This window comes from Orycteropus afer, unplaced genomic scaffold, assembly GCF_000298275.1.
Source record: "Orycteropus afer afer isolate SDZICR_OR568_19922 unplaced genomic scaffold, OryAfe1.0 scaffold00031, whole genome shotgun sequence".
In the NCBI taxonomy this organism is placed as follows: domain Eukaryota; kingdom Metazoa; phylum Chordata; class Mammalia; order Tubulidentata; family Orycteropodidae; genus Orycteropus; species Orycteropus afer.
Genome location: NW_006921618.1, coordinates 14210359 through 14222801, shown reverse-complemented (window position 1 = coordinate 14222801; position 12443 = coordinate 14210359). Strand labels below are relative to the sequence as shown.

Below are 12443 nucleotides of genomic sequence, written 5' to 3'. Positions count from 1 at the left end.
GAAACAATTAGTCCTAGTGACTGGTACGCCATGTGATCCACAGCCTATATGACTATGAGACCAGAAGAACTAGATGGTGCCCGGCTACCACTGTCAACTGTTAGGCCAGAGTAAACTCAAGCCACCAACATTTCAGTTAGCAGCTTCCTCCAGGTGTCAGGCCCTGATGAGACAGCCTGATAAGACGACTGAGGTGGCAGAACCCGCCCAGGCTGGAAAGCCCCATGTGATGATAAACTTCCTCCTGTGAAGTCCCCTCATGCTAATTAGGTGCAGACCCATGCCAACAACTAATTGGACCCTGCCATTTCCTTAGTGTCCCCACTTAGGTCCTCTACAAGACTATAAACCCTACCCTCCCCAGCCAGGTGGCGCAACTTCTCGGGCCCCTCTCAGGGACCTGTGAACCTCGCCCAGAAGCGCAGAATAAAAACTTCTCTTTAACCTCACTTTTGTGTGTCCTCTTCTTACCATGGCCTTACATCAACCACTCGGAGGGAGATTTATGTAGGAGATCCTGGATAGAGAGGGAGAACGATATGGAACAAAACCCAAAATTATTTTGGGGGGGAGAGAGGGGACCAGGTTTGCTGGTCTGATAAAGGCTGGTGGAACCACTGAGACTATAGTCTCCCTTCAGGTCTGGAATTGAACCCACACCTGTGGCTTCCAGCCAAACAAAAGACAGGCATATGAGTTAAACATTTACCTGAGATAGATACACTCCTTGGAGAGAATAATCATGGGAGAAAGAAGGGCTATTTATGTACAGGGAGACAGCTCAGGGGGCAGGAGTGCATGGAGGGATGGACAGAGGGAAGAGGTAACTATCGAGAGGAAGTGGGAGGGGAGCTGTTGCATTGGGGTAAATTGTAGTCAATGTCATGAGACAAAGTGTATGTGAACTGCTGTATGGAAAGTGAATTTTCTCTGTAAACTTTAACCCAAATCACACACACATACACACACAAAAAAAAGTTATTGAAAAAAAATCACTCTTACAGAAAGGCGATATACCCAAAACAAGTGACCAACACAGTAACACTAAGGAAAAGGAAGACAGAGAGGTGTAAGAGAGGTACAGACCACCAAGAAATCCTTTTATATAAACAATACTGCATACTCAGTGACAACAAACATTAATCTACAGCTAAATAGATGGGTAGACAGGTTGAATGATTGATCAGTTCTGTCTAAGCAAAAGGGAATATACCCATGACCATATTTAAGGTTGGGAGACAATATTTCTACATATGTATTTGTATGTGCTGTAGGAATGTCCAAATATATAATGGAGCAAACAAGGGGCAAAGTTATGATAACTTAGCCACAGCAAACCACTCTTAGGGAGTGAGTAGTTGGACCTGTGGGCTTGGGACCATGGTCGCAGGGGATTTCAAGCTCAATTGACATACTACACAAATACATTTTTCTACATCCTACTTTGGTGAGTAGTGACTGGGGTCTCAAAAGTTTGCAAGAGGCCATCTAGATGCAATAATGGGTCTCTCCTCATCCAGAACAAGGAAGAATGAAAACCAAAGATGCATGGAAACAAGTAGTCCAAGGGACTGGTGGGCCATGAGAACCTCTGCCTATGTGACCATGAGACCAGAAGAACTAGATGGTGCCCAGCTACCACTGTCAACCACTCAGAAAGGGATTAGTGCAGGAGATCCTGGATAGAGTGGGAGAACAATGTGGAACAAAACTCAAAATCATAAAAAAAAAAAAAAAAAAAAAAAAAAAAAAAAAAAAAAAAAGTTTGCTGGTCTGGTAGAGCCTGGTGAGACTCCCAAGACTATGGCCTCTAGGTACCCTTCAAGTCTGGAATTGAAGTCACTCCTCTGTCTTCCAGCCAAACAATAGGGTGAACATTTAGATCGAGTAGATCCTTAGAATCATCAATCATGAGAGAGCAGAAAGGCAGTATTTGCAAAGGGAGATAGCTCAGGGGGCAGGAATGCATAGGAAAGAAGAACGCAGGGAAGAGATAATAACTACAGGGAGGAAGTGGGAAAAGAGCTATTACATTGTGGGAAATTGTGGGTCAATGTCATGAAACAAAATGTGTATGTACTGCTCCATGGAAAATGAATTTGCTCTGTAAACTTTCACCCAAATCACATTTTTTTAAAAATCAGTCTTCTAAAGTATACGACTGAATGATTTTTAGAATATATATTTACAAAGTTGTGCAACTATTGTCACTATCTGAATACAGAATGTTTCACCAGGCTTTTAAAAAAATAACAACCTGTACCCAGTAGCAGAGGGACAGAAAAATTTTAAATGCCAAACCTAGGCCAGGAAAAGGTGGCAAGAAATGCTAAGACTCCACCTCGGGTAATAGTAAGAAAGCTTCTAACTCTAGAAGAGAATTTTTTTCTAATATGTCATGGACAAAAGGTCTAGGACCCTTGTGCCAAAAGTTGGTACCTAAACCAGCTTGCATGTAGTCTGCCCTAACAGCTGTCTGATTTGGTGATGCTCCAATCCACAGGACTGCCTTTGAAATCCTTCAGCACCTCCATGCTACCTTAAGATACCTCATTTATATCCCCCTTCAGGTCAACCTTGACTGCTAACCAGAAAGCTGGCAGTTCAAACCCACCAGCCACTCCTTGGAAGGAAGATGGGGCAATCTACTTCCATAGTGATACTGCCTCAGAAACCCAAGGAGGGGTCCCTATGAGTCAGGTCCAACTTGATGGCAAATAACAACAACAACATAGGTCAACCATGTCAGAGTTTTCTGAAGCCCAACAGGTAAATGCTAGAAACTGAGATGGTAGAAGAAAGAAATTCCTTTCCCAGGACCAACCGCATTAAGAGAAAGTCACCAGACCTGTCTGGTCAGAGAAACTGGGTTCCCTCTGGGGCTGTGGGGGAGTCACTTGCCATAAGCCTAGCCCAGAGTCTCTACTTGGTTTGGAACCTTGAAACCCACCCAAAAGGCATTGGAATGGTCCTGCTAGCTTCCCCTGTAAAATTAGGTTTAATGAGATCCTTCAGTTTAGTCCCATAGATGTGGCCAAACTTGGAGTGTGGGGAACCTGATGGGGCTGGCTGAGTTCCACCAATCTTGCCAACTGGAAGAGTGACAGTTTGATATCAGGCCAGCATTCTCAGTGGTCCAGGGAGCATGTAAGTCAACGTAAGCAGTAAAGTTGCTCCTCAAGAGCCAAGGCCTGATTATTTTGCTTTTGGCATAGACATGTGGGACAAATCCTAGACTGTTGAAGCTGAAAGGATTAACAGCAGCTAGCATTTATTGAGTATGTACTAAGTATGGTACTTTATACATATTTAGCAAACTTCACGCAGCTCTAAGAGGAAGGTACTGTTTTTAATTCCCACTTTACAGATGAGCACACAAAGGTAAACGAGGTTAAGAGCCTTGGCTAAGGCAGGCTAGAATGCAAACCCAGGCTGCTTGACTCCAAAACCTACCTTTTTCACTTTTTATTGCATTAGATTTTAGCCCAAGTTCCTATGATACAGAAGAGTAGTAATCTGAGGTCCAGGAAGGTACAACAGCTTGTCCAAGGTCACAAAATCAATCAAGGACACAATCCAAGTCTCCTTGCGACCAGTTCGGGGCTACCTGGACTTGGGGGTGAGGGGCGTTGTCGGGGCTGAGGGGCGCGTCTTGGTGGCCCGGGGAGCCAGTCGACCGTGACCACTAGGCCTGGCCGAGGCACCACCGGCTGTACAGATGACTCAAAGGGCTGGGACTGCACTTTCCTCCCGTCCGCACCTCGTCCCGCCGCTCGGAGAGATCCGAGCGGTCGAACCAGGCGGGTGGCGACTTGTCTAAGTGAAACCTGGAAAGCGCCGCCTCTTGGCCATGGGTGGGTGGGGAGCGGCCTCTCTGTCAGTGTGTCATCGCTTCCTCAGGGTCCCGAGGGCTGCGGAAGGAAGCGCCTCTGCTGGTCCTTGGAGGCAGTACATTTACCAACTCCGTCCTGTGATTGGACAGGCTTAGCCTCGGCCCCGCCTCCAGCTCCGGGCCGTAGGGGTTTGGAAGGAGGGAGCGGGTCACTTGCCTAGGCGTGTTGCTAGGTGGGAGCCAAGCTATCAGTTAGAACGGGTCTCCGCTCCCCCACGGCTCTTCCCACCCAGTTTGCGCCTTTTCTCCGCTAGCCCGTTTCATTTTGTCCACATCTCCAATTGCTGGAGGCCGTGCCCCTCTCCTCAGATCTAGTTTTTTAATGGCGGCGTCGTACCCCTGCCTCAGGTCGAACACCTTGCTCTTAGATCTGGGAACTTGACGGGATTCTTCGCTTTCAAACCTGGGGTGCTCAGTGCCGCTCACTACAGCGTACCTCAGCCGCGCTGTCCTCAGTCAGACCTCACGCCGCCTAAGATCTGGGCTCTCCAGCCTCCTGCGCTGCGGCACCCACTCATTTCTCTTCAGCCGGAGGACCCTCCGCGCCGCCTTTGCGCTCACCTGACCCACCTGAGACCAGCCTAAGGCCACCCAGATGTAGAGAGTAGAGAGCTGGACTCCCAGATTCGTCCCTGGAGTCTCTGGCCCCAAAGTCCCACCTAGAAGTCACTGAGCCAACCCGGTGGGAGGTCAGGACCCTAAATCAGAGGTCCAAACCAAACTCCGAGTCTCTGTAGACTACACCAATCCCAGCCCACAGCCAATAACTGGAAGACAAGAGGAATGTCACAGGGGAACTTTATTGAGTGGAAACATGGTCACATCTAGCACACATGAGTTCGTTCCCTTTCTCCCTTTGGTCTTGCTGGCACACAATCACACACACACACACACACACACACATCCAGCCTCGGTCACACAGTCTAGCTCTCAGCTGGCAGGGTTTGACACGCCTCAATTCCTAAAATCCTGAGGAAGCAGGGGCAGAAGGGAGGCAGGAGAGGAGAGGAAGAGCCCTGCTTCCGGGTGGGGCAGGGTGGGGTGGGAGAAATGGGGTGACCAGCAGAGCACCTGACAATGCATGAAGAGTGGGACCCTCTGACTCCAGATGGTCTCAGCTCTGCTGGTCCCTCTCCATGGAAACTTCCTGAACTGGGGACAAAGCATTCAAGGAGAAGGGGCAGACTTCCCACCCCACACTAGTCCTCTCTGCTGGAGCGGGCTGGGCAGGGCAGGGAGCAGGCGTGGCTCAGCTCTGGGGCTCCTCAGGAGCCTCGCCCCCCTCTTCCCCAGCGTTGTCGGCTGTCCACAGCGTCAGATTGTCTCGCAGCAGCTGCATGATGAGGGTGCTGTCTTTGTAGGAGTCCTCGCTGAGAGTGTGCAGGTCAGCCATGGCCTCGTCGAAGGTGGTCTTGGCCAGTGAGATGGCCTCCTCGGGGCTGTTGGCAATCTCATAGTGGAAGACAGAAAAGTTCAGCGCCAGGCCCAGGCGGATGGGGTTGGTAGGTGGCATCTCCTTCTTGCTGATGTCCATGGCCTCTTGGTAGGCTGCGCGGGCTGAGTCAATAGTGCGCTTCTTGTCGTCACCTGTGGCCACCTCAGCCAGGTAGCGGTAGTAGTCACCCTTCATCTTCAGGTAGAAGACCCGACTCTCAGCGTCACCAGCCTCCTTGATGAGGTGGGTGTCCAGTAGGCCCAGCACAGTGTCGCACACACCCCGGAGCTCAGTCTCCACCTTCTCCCGGTACTCTCGCACCTCAGGGCCCTTTTCTTCTGAGCCCTCCTCATTGCTTTTCTGCTCAATGCTGGACAACACCCTCCAGGCAGCCCTCTGGCCACCCACGACATTCTTGTAGGCCACTGAAAGCAGGTTGCGCTCTTCGCAGGATAGCTCCTCACCCTTTTCCACGGTGCCCTTCATGAAGGCTGCCATGTCTTCATAGCGTTCAGCCTGCTCTGCCAACTTGGCCTTCTGGATCAGGCTGGCTCTCTCCATGGCTCTGGGGACAGACGGGCAGCGAGCTAACTGGCTTCCTTGAGACCAATACTGGACTCGGCTCTGTGGCTCGACTCTGTGCCTCTCCTGCTCTCTGCCTGCCTTTTGGCTGGGTGGCCAGACCCAGAGGAGGGTGGGAGGAGCAGGGGGCGGGACTGGGGCCCTGCCTCCCTCTCCTCCTCTCCCTACACCCTTTCCGGCTCTTCCTTAAAGGTAAAAAGGGGTGAGTCATCAGGACAGTCATCAAGAGAAATGTGGGCGTGGGCCCCACCTGCATAGGCACCTTTCAGGGCTCCTGGCTGCCCCCTCTGTTCAGGGTTGCCATTACATGCCCGTGTTAGGTAGCTGCCCCATTGTTTCAAACCAGATCCCTCTTTATAGTATACTTCCATGGGGGTAAGGATGGCTTCAGTCACAAACCTGCTTCAGCCCAGGAAGCATCCATAAACCAGGTTCAGGAGAATGAGGTTCCTAATCCTGCTAGATACATTTTCCCTCTTGGTTCATGCTTAAGCAAGGCTGTACAGCTTCCCAAGCACCTTCATATCCATGATCTAATTTAATCCCTACCACTATTCTGTGAGGTGCGTGGGACTGTGGTTATGAGTCCCACTTTAGAGATGGGAAGGAATTCTGGTGGTGTAGTGCCTAAGGCATTTGACTACTAACCAGAAGGCTGGCGGTTCAAACCCACCAGCCACTCCTTGCAAGGAAGGTTGGGGAATCTACTTCCGTAGTCACACTGTCTCGGAAACCCAAGGAGGGGTCACTATGAGTCGGATCCGACTTGATGGCAGTGAGTTTGGTTTTTTTTTTTGGAGATGGGAACATTGAGCCTAAGAAAGGGGTGAGATTAGCACCAGGTCACACAGCTAGTAAATCCCTAAAGCTCTCCCTCCTACACCTTACTTCCTTTGGCTTCTCTCCCATCGAGGCCTCTGATTTGTAAGTTCCAGGCTGCATTTGGAAGTGAGCTCCAGGCTTCTTCCTGAGTCTACCTGAAGATGATCCCTTGTCCTAACCCCTCCTCAGTGTCCTGTCCCCTCTGAATTCCCAGAATGCAGAGGTGGCAGCTTTCAGGGTGCCACTTAATGAGGTGTTTAACGAGCGGCCACTGACGCTGCAGCCCAGCCTTTGTAATTAGTCACCCAGTAGGTTGGTCAGACACCTTCACCATCGCAGCACAATTTTCCCTTTCAAGTCAGTGGCCTGTTGCCACTTGTTTGAGGACTTAGCCTCTGGCTCTTCATGCCCCCCCACACACACACACTTCAAGCTGCCTGCCATCATGTATCAGTGGGGCTCATGGAGGGTGGGGGCCCAGCTCCCTGGCTGTCCCACTTTCCTGCCTGACTCAGCCTGCCATATGTCAGAGGCTGGGAAGAAGGCCACCCGGGTGCTCAGCCCTGTTTGGTCCCCTATGCGGGGATGTTGGCAACCTGAGAAGAGAGGTTGAGAAGGCAATGGTGACATAGACCATTTTGGTTTCTGGGGCAGCAATTCCATCTGTGCGCTATCTCCCCTGGCCTGCCTTTCAGAAGTTTCCCTGTGCTGTTGCCCATGGCCCCACCTCTGACAGTTGACAGAGGTCTCAGAGATGGACTTCTCCCTTGCCAGCCTTCTGGTCCTGCTCACTGAGACCTAGTCCTTGAGTCAGCCAAGAGGGTGGGTTCTTGCTTATCTGTCCCTCCCCTAGGCAAAGTTCAGATGGGACTCTGGGGTGGGGCACCCTTTGCTGGGATTCAGCCAGTCTAATCCTTGAAGCTAGCTGGACCACTTCACAGGCCCTCCCCCCATTCCTCTTGATGTCTGAACACCTACCTTGCCCTCCTGGAAGGAAGCTTAGGCCAGAACTCTGAGGCCTAAAGATGAGCTCTGCCTCTTTGCCACAAGGAAGAGTAGAGACATGCCTAGTCTGATGCTACAGGTTTTCCAAGGAAGCAGCAGGGATGTTAGGTTTGACTTCCCAAAGACTCTGTTCAAATTGGAGCACTGGCACAGAAAACAACGGCAAAAAAAAAAAAAAAAAAAAACTAAAGTATTAATTTACAGAGCTATCTTCAGGTAGTTTGATGCCAAATGATTTTTTTCTCCCCTTTGATTTTCCTATTCTTTCCAAATTCTCAATTGTGAATGTACTGTTTTTATTTTTATGAGAAGCAGATAGGCTAGCCTCCTTGGAATTGGACTCCCTAGGCTCAGTTCTTATAAACTATGTGGTCTTGGTCAAGGTACTTAACCTCTGTGAGCCTCAGTGTCTGTAAGTGTAAAATGGGACTTCTGAGGATTAAAAAAATTAACAGAAAGCACTTAGCAGAGTGGATGGCAACTATTACTATGTGGAAAAACCCAACCAACTTTATTGTAAACATACACACACAAAGCACTAACACAGAGCTGGATTCTATGGAATGAGAAAGGGCCCCAAACAAGCTCCACTGAGGACCAGACCCTGTTTAGCTGGGCACCCACAGGAGAGACAAGTGTTTACTCTCAGGCTCCCCTTTCAAGATGGCTAAGTGGTCAGATATGCTTAGTTCTATCTCCCTCCCTCTCCATCTTGGACAGTCCCCAAGGACCTTCCTTGGCACTAGTCAGCCACCTCGGGCTTTCCCAGTCCCAGGGGAAAGCTGGAGACCCAGTACAACAGGAAATTGTACAGCAGAGGCCTAGGAATTTTGGTCCTGACTATCGTCTCCAGGGAGGGAGCTCTCCCTAACACCAGATGACCTGGTGGTGGTTCACACCACAAGCTCCATGTCCTCAGCACAGCACTAAGTTTTTTTTTTTTTGGGGGGGTGTTCCAGCAGAAAACCCCTTCACTCCTGCCCCCACCTCTGTTCATGCTCAGAGAGGAATCTGGGAGCCAGGCTGTCTGATACCTGCTGCCGGCTCTGGCCTGTCGATCCTGACTCAGTTCCTGTCTCAGGCACCTCCCTTTGCCTCCGGGCCTCCATTTCCCAAGTCTAGGAGGCCAGGTGGGCAGGAGGCAGCAGGCCCTGGCAGGACACAGAGCTCCACAGTCAGCTGCCTGAGTCAGCAGGACAAGAGCTGGGACTGCAGCCCAAAAGGGCTCTCCTCATCCTGCCTGCTACCTTCCCACCCCTGTGCATAGCGTTCATCCCACTAGCAGGCTCAAGGCCTCCAGGCCCATAACCAAGCCTTCTTAGCTGGTAATAAAAGACTTTGAAGGGTTGTGACTCAGAGAGGGCAGCAACCAGTCGCTATCTAACTCCACTGAGAACAGAGGACAGAGTTCTGATTTTAGCAGCAAGAGGGATTCTGGTTAAATCCCAGAAAAAACTTTCTAGGACATTTTTGTCATGGATTGACCAAAGGAGGCTATGGCATCTTCTTCCCCTAGTTAGTTGTGAGATGAGTTATCCAGCCAAGAGCTTACCATAGTAGTTGCCTTTGGGAGGGAATAGTGGATAAATTTTAAGTGACCTCAGCTGTTATGAATTCTTTTCTCCTTGAGGCACTGTGGTTTAGAGTATCCTACATCTCCTAGACCAATCCAGCCTAGAAAACTGTGGAATTTATGGAAAGAGAATGGAATGAGGTCAGGGTATCCAATTGCATCCGGCTTTCTTATAGGCCTTGGGCAAGTCCCTTCCTGCCTCTGGGCCTCAGTTACCCTATTAGCACAATCAGTACGCCTGCCCAGATGACCTCAGCCCCCATGGTAGGTCAAAACCAAAAAAAACAAACTCACTGTCATCAAGTCGACTCCAACTCATAGTGACCCCTCCTTGGGTTTCCAAGGCGGTATCTCTACAGAAGTAGATTGCCCAGTCTTCCTTCCGAGGAGTGGCTGGTGGGTTTGAAACGCCAGCCTTCTGGTTAGCAGTCACATGCTTAGGCACTGCACCAGCAGCCCTCCCATGCTAGCTCAGGCTCCACTAATTTTAGGGTTCCTCCCTCTTGAGATGGCCCTGCTCCTGGAGCAGCCTTATTCATTTCTCAGGTAGTGCAGACTGGTCAGAGATCAGGTTCCAATTCTGGCCTGGCTATTTTATCAGCTGGGTGACCTTGGGGAAGTCCTGCAAATTCCTTGAGCCTCAGTTCCCCCATCTGTTAAAAGGCTGACGTCATCTTCCTCACAGGCTAAGGTGAGAAACGGGCCTGCACTGGGCAAGCCCTTGGTAAATGGCAGCTGTAATTATATTTTAGCTCTTAGCACACGGTGTGTGTCTCAATGTGAGGAGGCAGCTAGGGAGAGGGACGGTTCCACGATATTTTTACCTTGGGCTGGGCTCAGTTCAGTGGTGTGACAGTTACAAACTAGAGTTAAACCTTCTGTCTCTGCCTGGGCCAGGCCCTTTCAGAGTTGAGAGGTCAGCTTAGGCTTGGGGGTCTCTGGCACTGAGACCAGGACTTCTGGAGGAACAAAGGCCACCTTTCCCTTGTCCCGTCTGGCTTCATTGTAGCTCTTTTTGCACTCTCCAAGAGCAGCTAGAACAAAGCTGCAGGTGACGCTACCATTTCCTGCACATCCACCGCATGCCCCAGCCCAGATCCAAAGTAAAGGCGGCACCACACGGTGAGGATACAGCAAGAAGAGGGGAATCTTTATTTTGGTTAAAAAAAAGGTACAGGATAGCAGACAAGCAGCCCCCAGCTCTGGGCTCAGCTGACTCCCTAGCCCGGCCTGTTTCCTCTAGTTCCCTCAGTGCCTGGAAGGGACAGCAGCCTCCTTGCATCCTACCTACTCCAGGGGGTAGGGGGTGGGGGGCGTGGGAACAGTAACAAGCCAGATGTGCTTAGAACAGTCACCAAACTTGTTCAGCAGCGTCACACCCTAGAGGGCTCTGAAGAAACCTGCTCAGCTTGACTATGGCTAGGCCTTTTTTTTTTTTTTTTTTGGGGGGGGGGTAGGCTGTAAGGCAAGATTCCTAGAGTCTTGACACCTTTCATATCTGGGGTGGGGGGTGTCAGGGGGAGGTGGGAAGGGAGAGTCTCAGCAAAGTATTACAGTTTTGTGCTGACAGCTGCGTTATGGCTTTCTACACTCTGGCCAGCATGGAGTGGGGATGGGGGCAAAAAGGCCAGCCCCTGCCCCCTATGGAAGGGGCCCTAGAGAGCACACATGTAGGCACAGATGGTGGCAGACAGGCCACAGGTCAGGCAGGTGGAGGTGCCGGGTGCCTGGCTCCCCCCAGGCCGCTCCTGGAGAGGCAGAGAGCAGTGGTCCTCAGGAGGTCCTTAAGCCTCCGCACATACTGGAGATCCCCGGTAGGACAGCAAAGGAGAAGAAGAGAGAGGGTTAGCGGGATTGAGTGGCGAGAGGCCTGCAGGGGCTCCTGTGGCCAGCGGGGACAGGTACTGCCACAGTACCTGCCTCTTTGCCAGAGAAGAGCCAGGGCTGGGGCAGCAGGCAACGAAGCAGGAGAGAAAACGGGCAGGGGAGAGAAAGCTCAGCAGCAACAGAAAGTGAGGACACAGTAGTGTTAGTGACTGACAGCCCCTAAACACCAGGACACCACCAGAACAGGGCCAAGCACCTCAGAGCAGGTACCCCAGCCTCACCCTTCACCTCCTGCTCCAGTTGGAGAGTGGCCCTTGGCAAAGCTACTTCCTCAGTCCAGAATGGGGCCAGGCTCTTAGCCTTGCCCCTCCACCCCAATCCATCTACTTAAGGCGGGGGTCCTACCGCCGCCAGCACACACACACCACACACCAGACAGATGAGTGGGCTCCATGGGGTTGGTGAGGCATGCGATGAGAGTGAGATGGTGTGTGAGGGAAGTGGGCAGTGCTGGCCAACAGGGGAGATACAGTCTTACCAGCTAACCCTCTGCAAAGAGGCCTGTTAGCTCCCCTCAGGCTGTGCAGGAGATGGCAAAATCCTGACAGGTGTCCTCCTGGGGAAGATACCAGAGGTGGGCCAGTGTTATGAGTTGTTTGGATGGGCCCTGCTGTCCAGGTCAGGGTGAAGGGGGCTAGGGGTCTCTGGCTCTCAAACTGCAATCTTTGTCTCATAAAGTTTTCTGTAGCTGGCCAGTAGCTAGGAATCAGGGGGAAAGGCAGCAGGGAAAGAGGAGGGTTACTCTAAGCCCCCAAGGCAGAGGAAAGCAGAAGGGATGAACTGGGGACAGGATGACCCCATCTCACGTGCCCAAGGGGGCCCAGCTCTGCCTCCAACAGAGAGAGCTCCAGGTAGGTGAGGAGAACTCTGGCCAGATGGCTGGGCAGCATGCCTCTCTGTCTCCCCAGGAGAGACCCAAGTTTGGCTGAAATAATAGAGGGTTGCAAGCTGGGGCCTCAGCAAAGGAAAAGCAAACAAAAACCAAACCAAAGCAAATCAACTCTTAAAAACCAAAATTTTATTACAGGCAAAGAACAGAGAATACTGGTGTCAACAACAGGCAGGTGGGGGGGGACACTCCTTAACCAGCCTCCTCCCCACCCTCCAGGGCCACCGCAGTGATGGCCCGGGGCACTGAGGCTGGGGCAAAGTGGTTTCTCCCAGAGGGATCTCTCTCTGGCTGCCACTTCCCAGCTCTGCGACCTACTAGCCTCTGGAGCAAGAAAGGGCACGATCTGGGGGCTTCT

The 12443-nt window shown here is 51.4% G+C and overlaps 1 protein-coding gene across 1 annotated transcript; it reads right to left on the bottom strand.

Moving 5' to 3' along the window:
* Positions 1 to 5141: 5141 nt before the first annotated feature.
* SFN (stratifin) lies at positions 5142 to 5888 on the bottom strand. Its single transcript, XM_007935786.1, has one exon. It carries the CDS (start codon positions 5886 to 5888, stop codon positions 5142 to 5144), a length of 747 nt encoding a protein of 248 aa, XP_007933977.1.
* Between the last annotated feature and the right edge of the window lie 6555 nt (positions 5889 to 12443).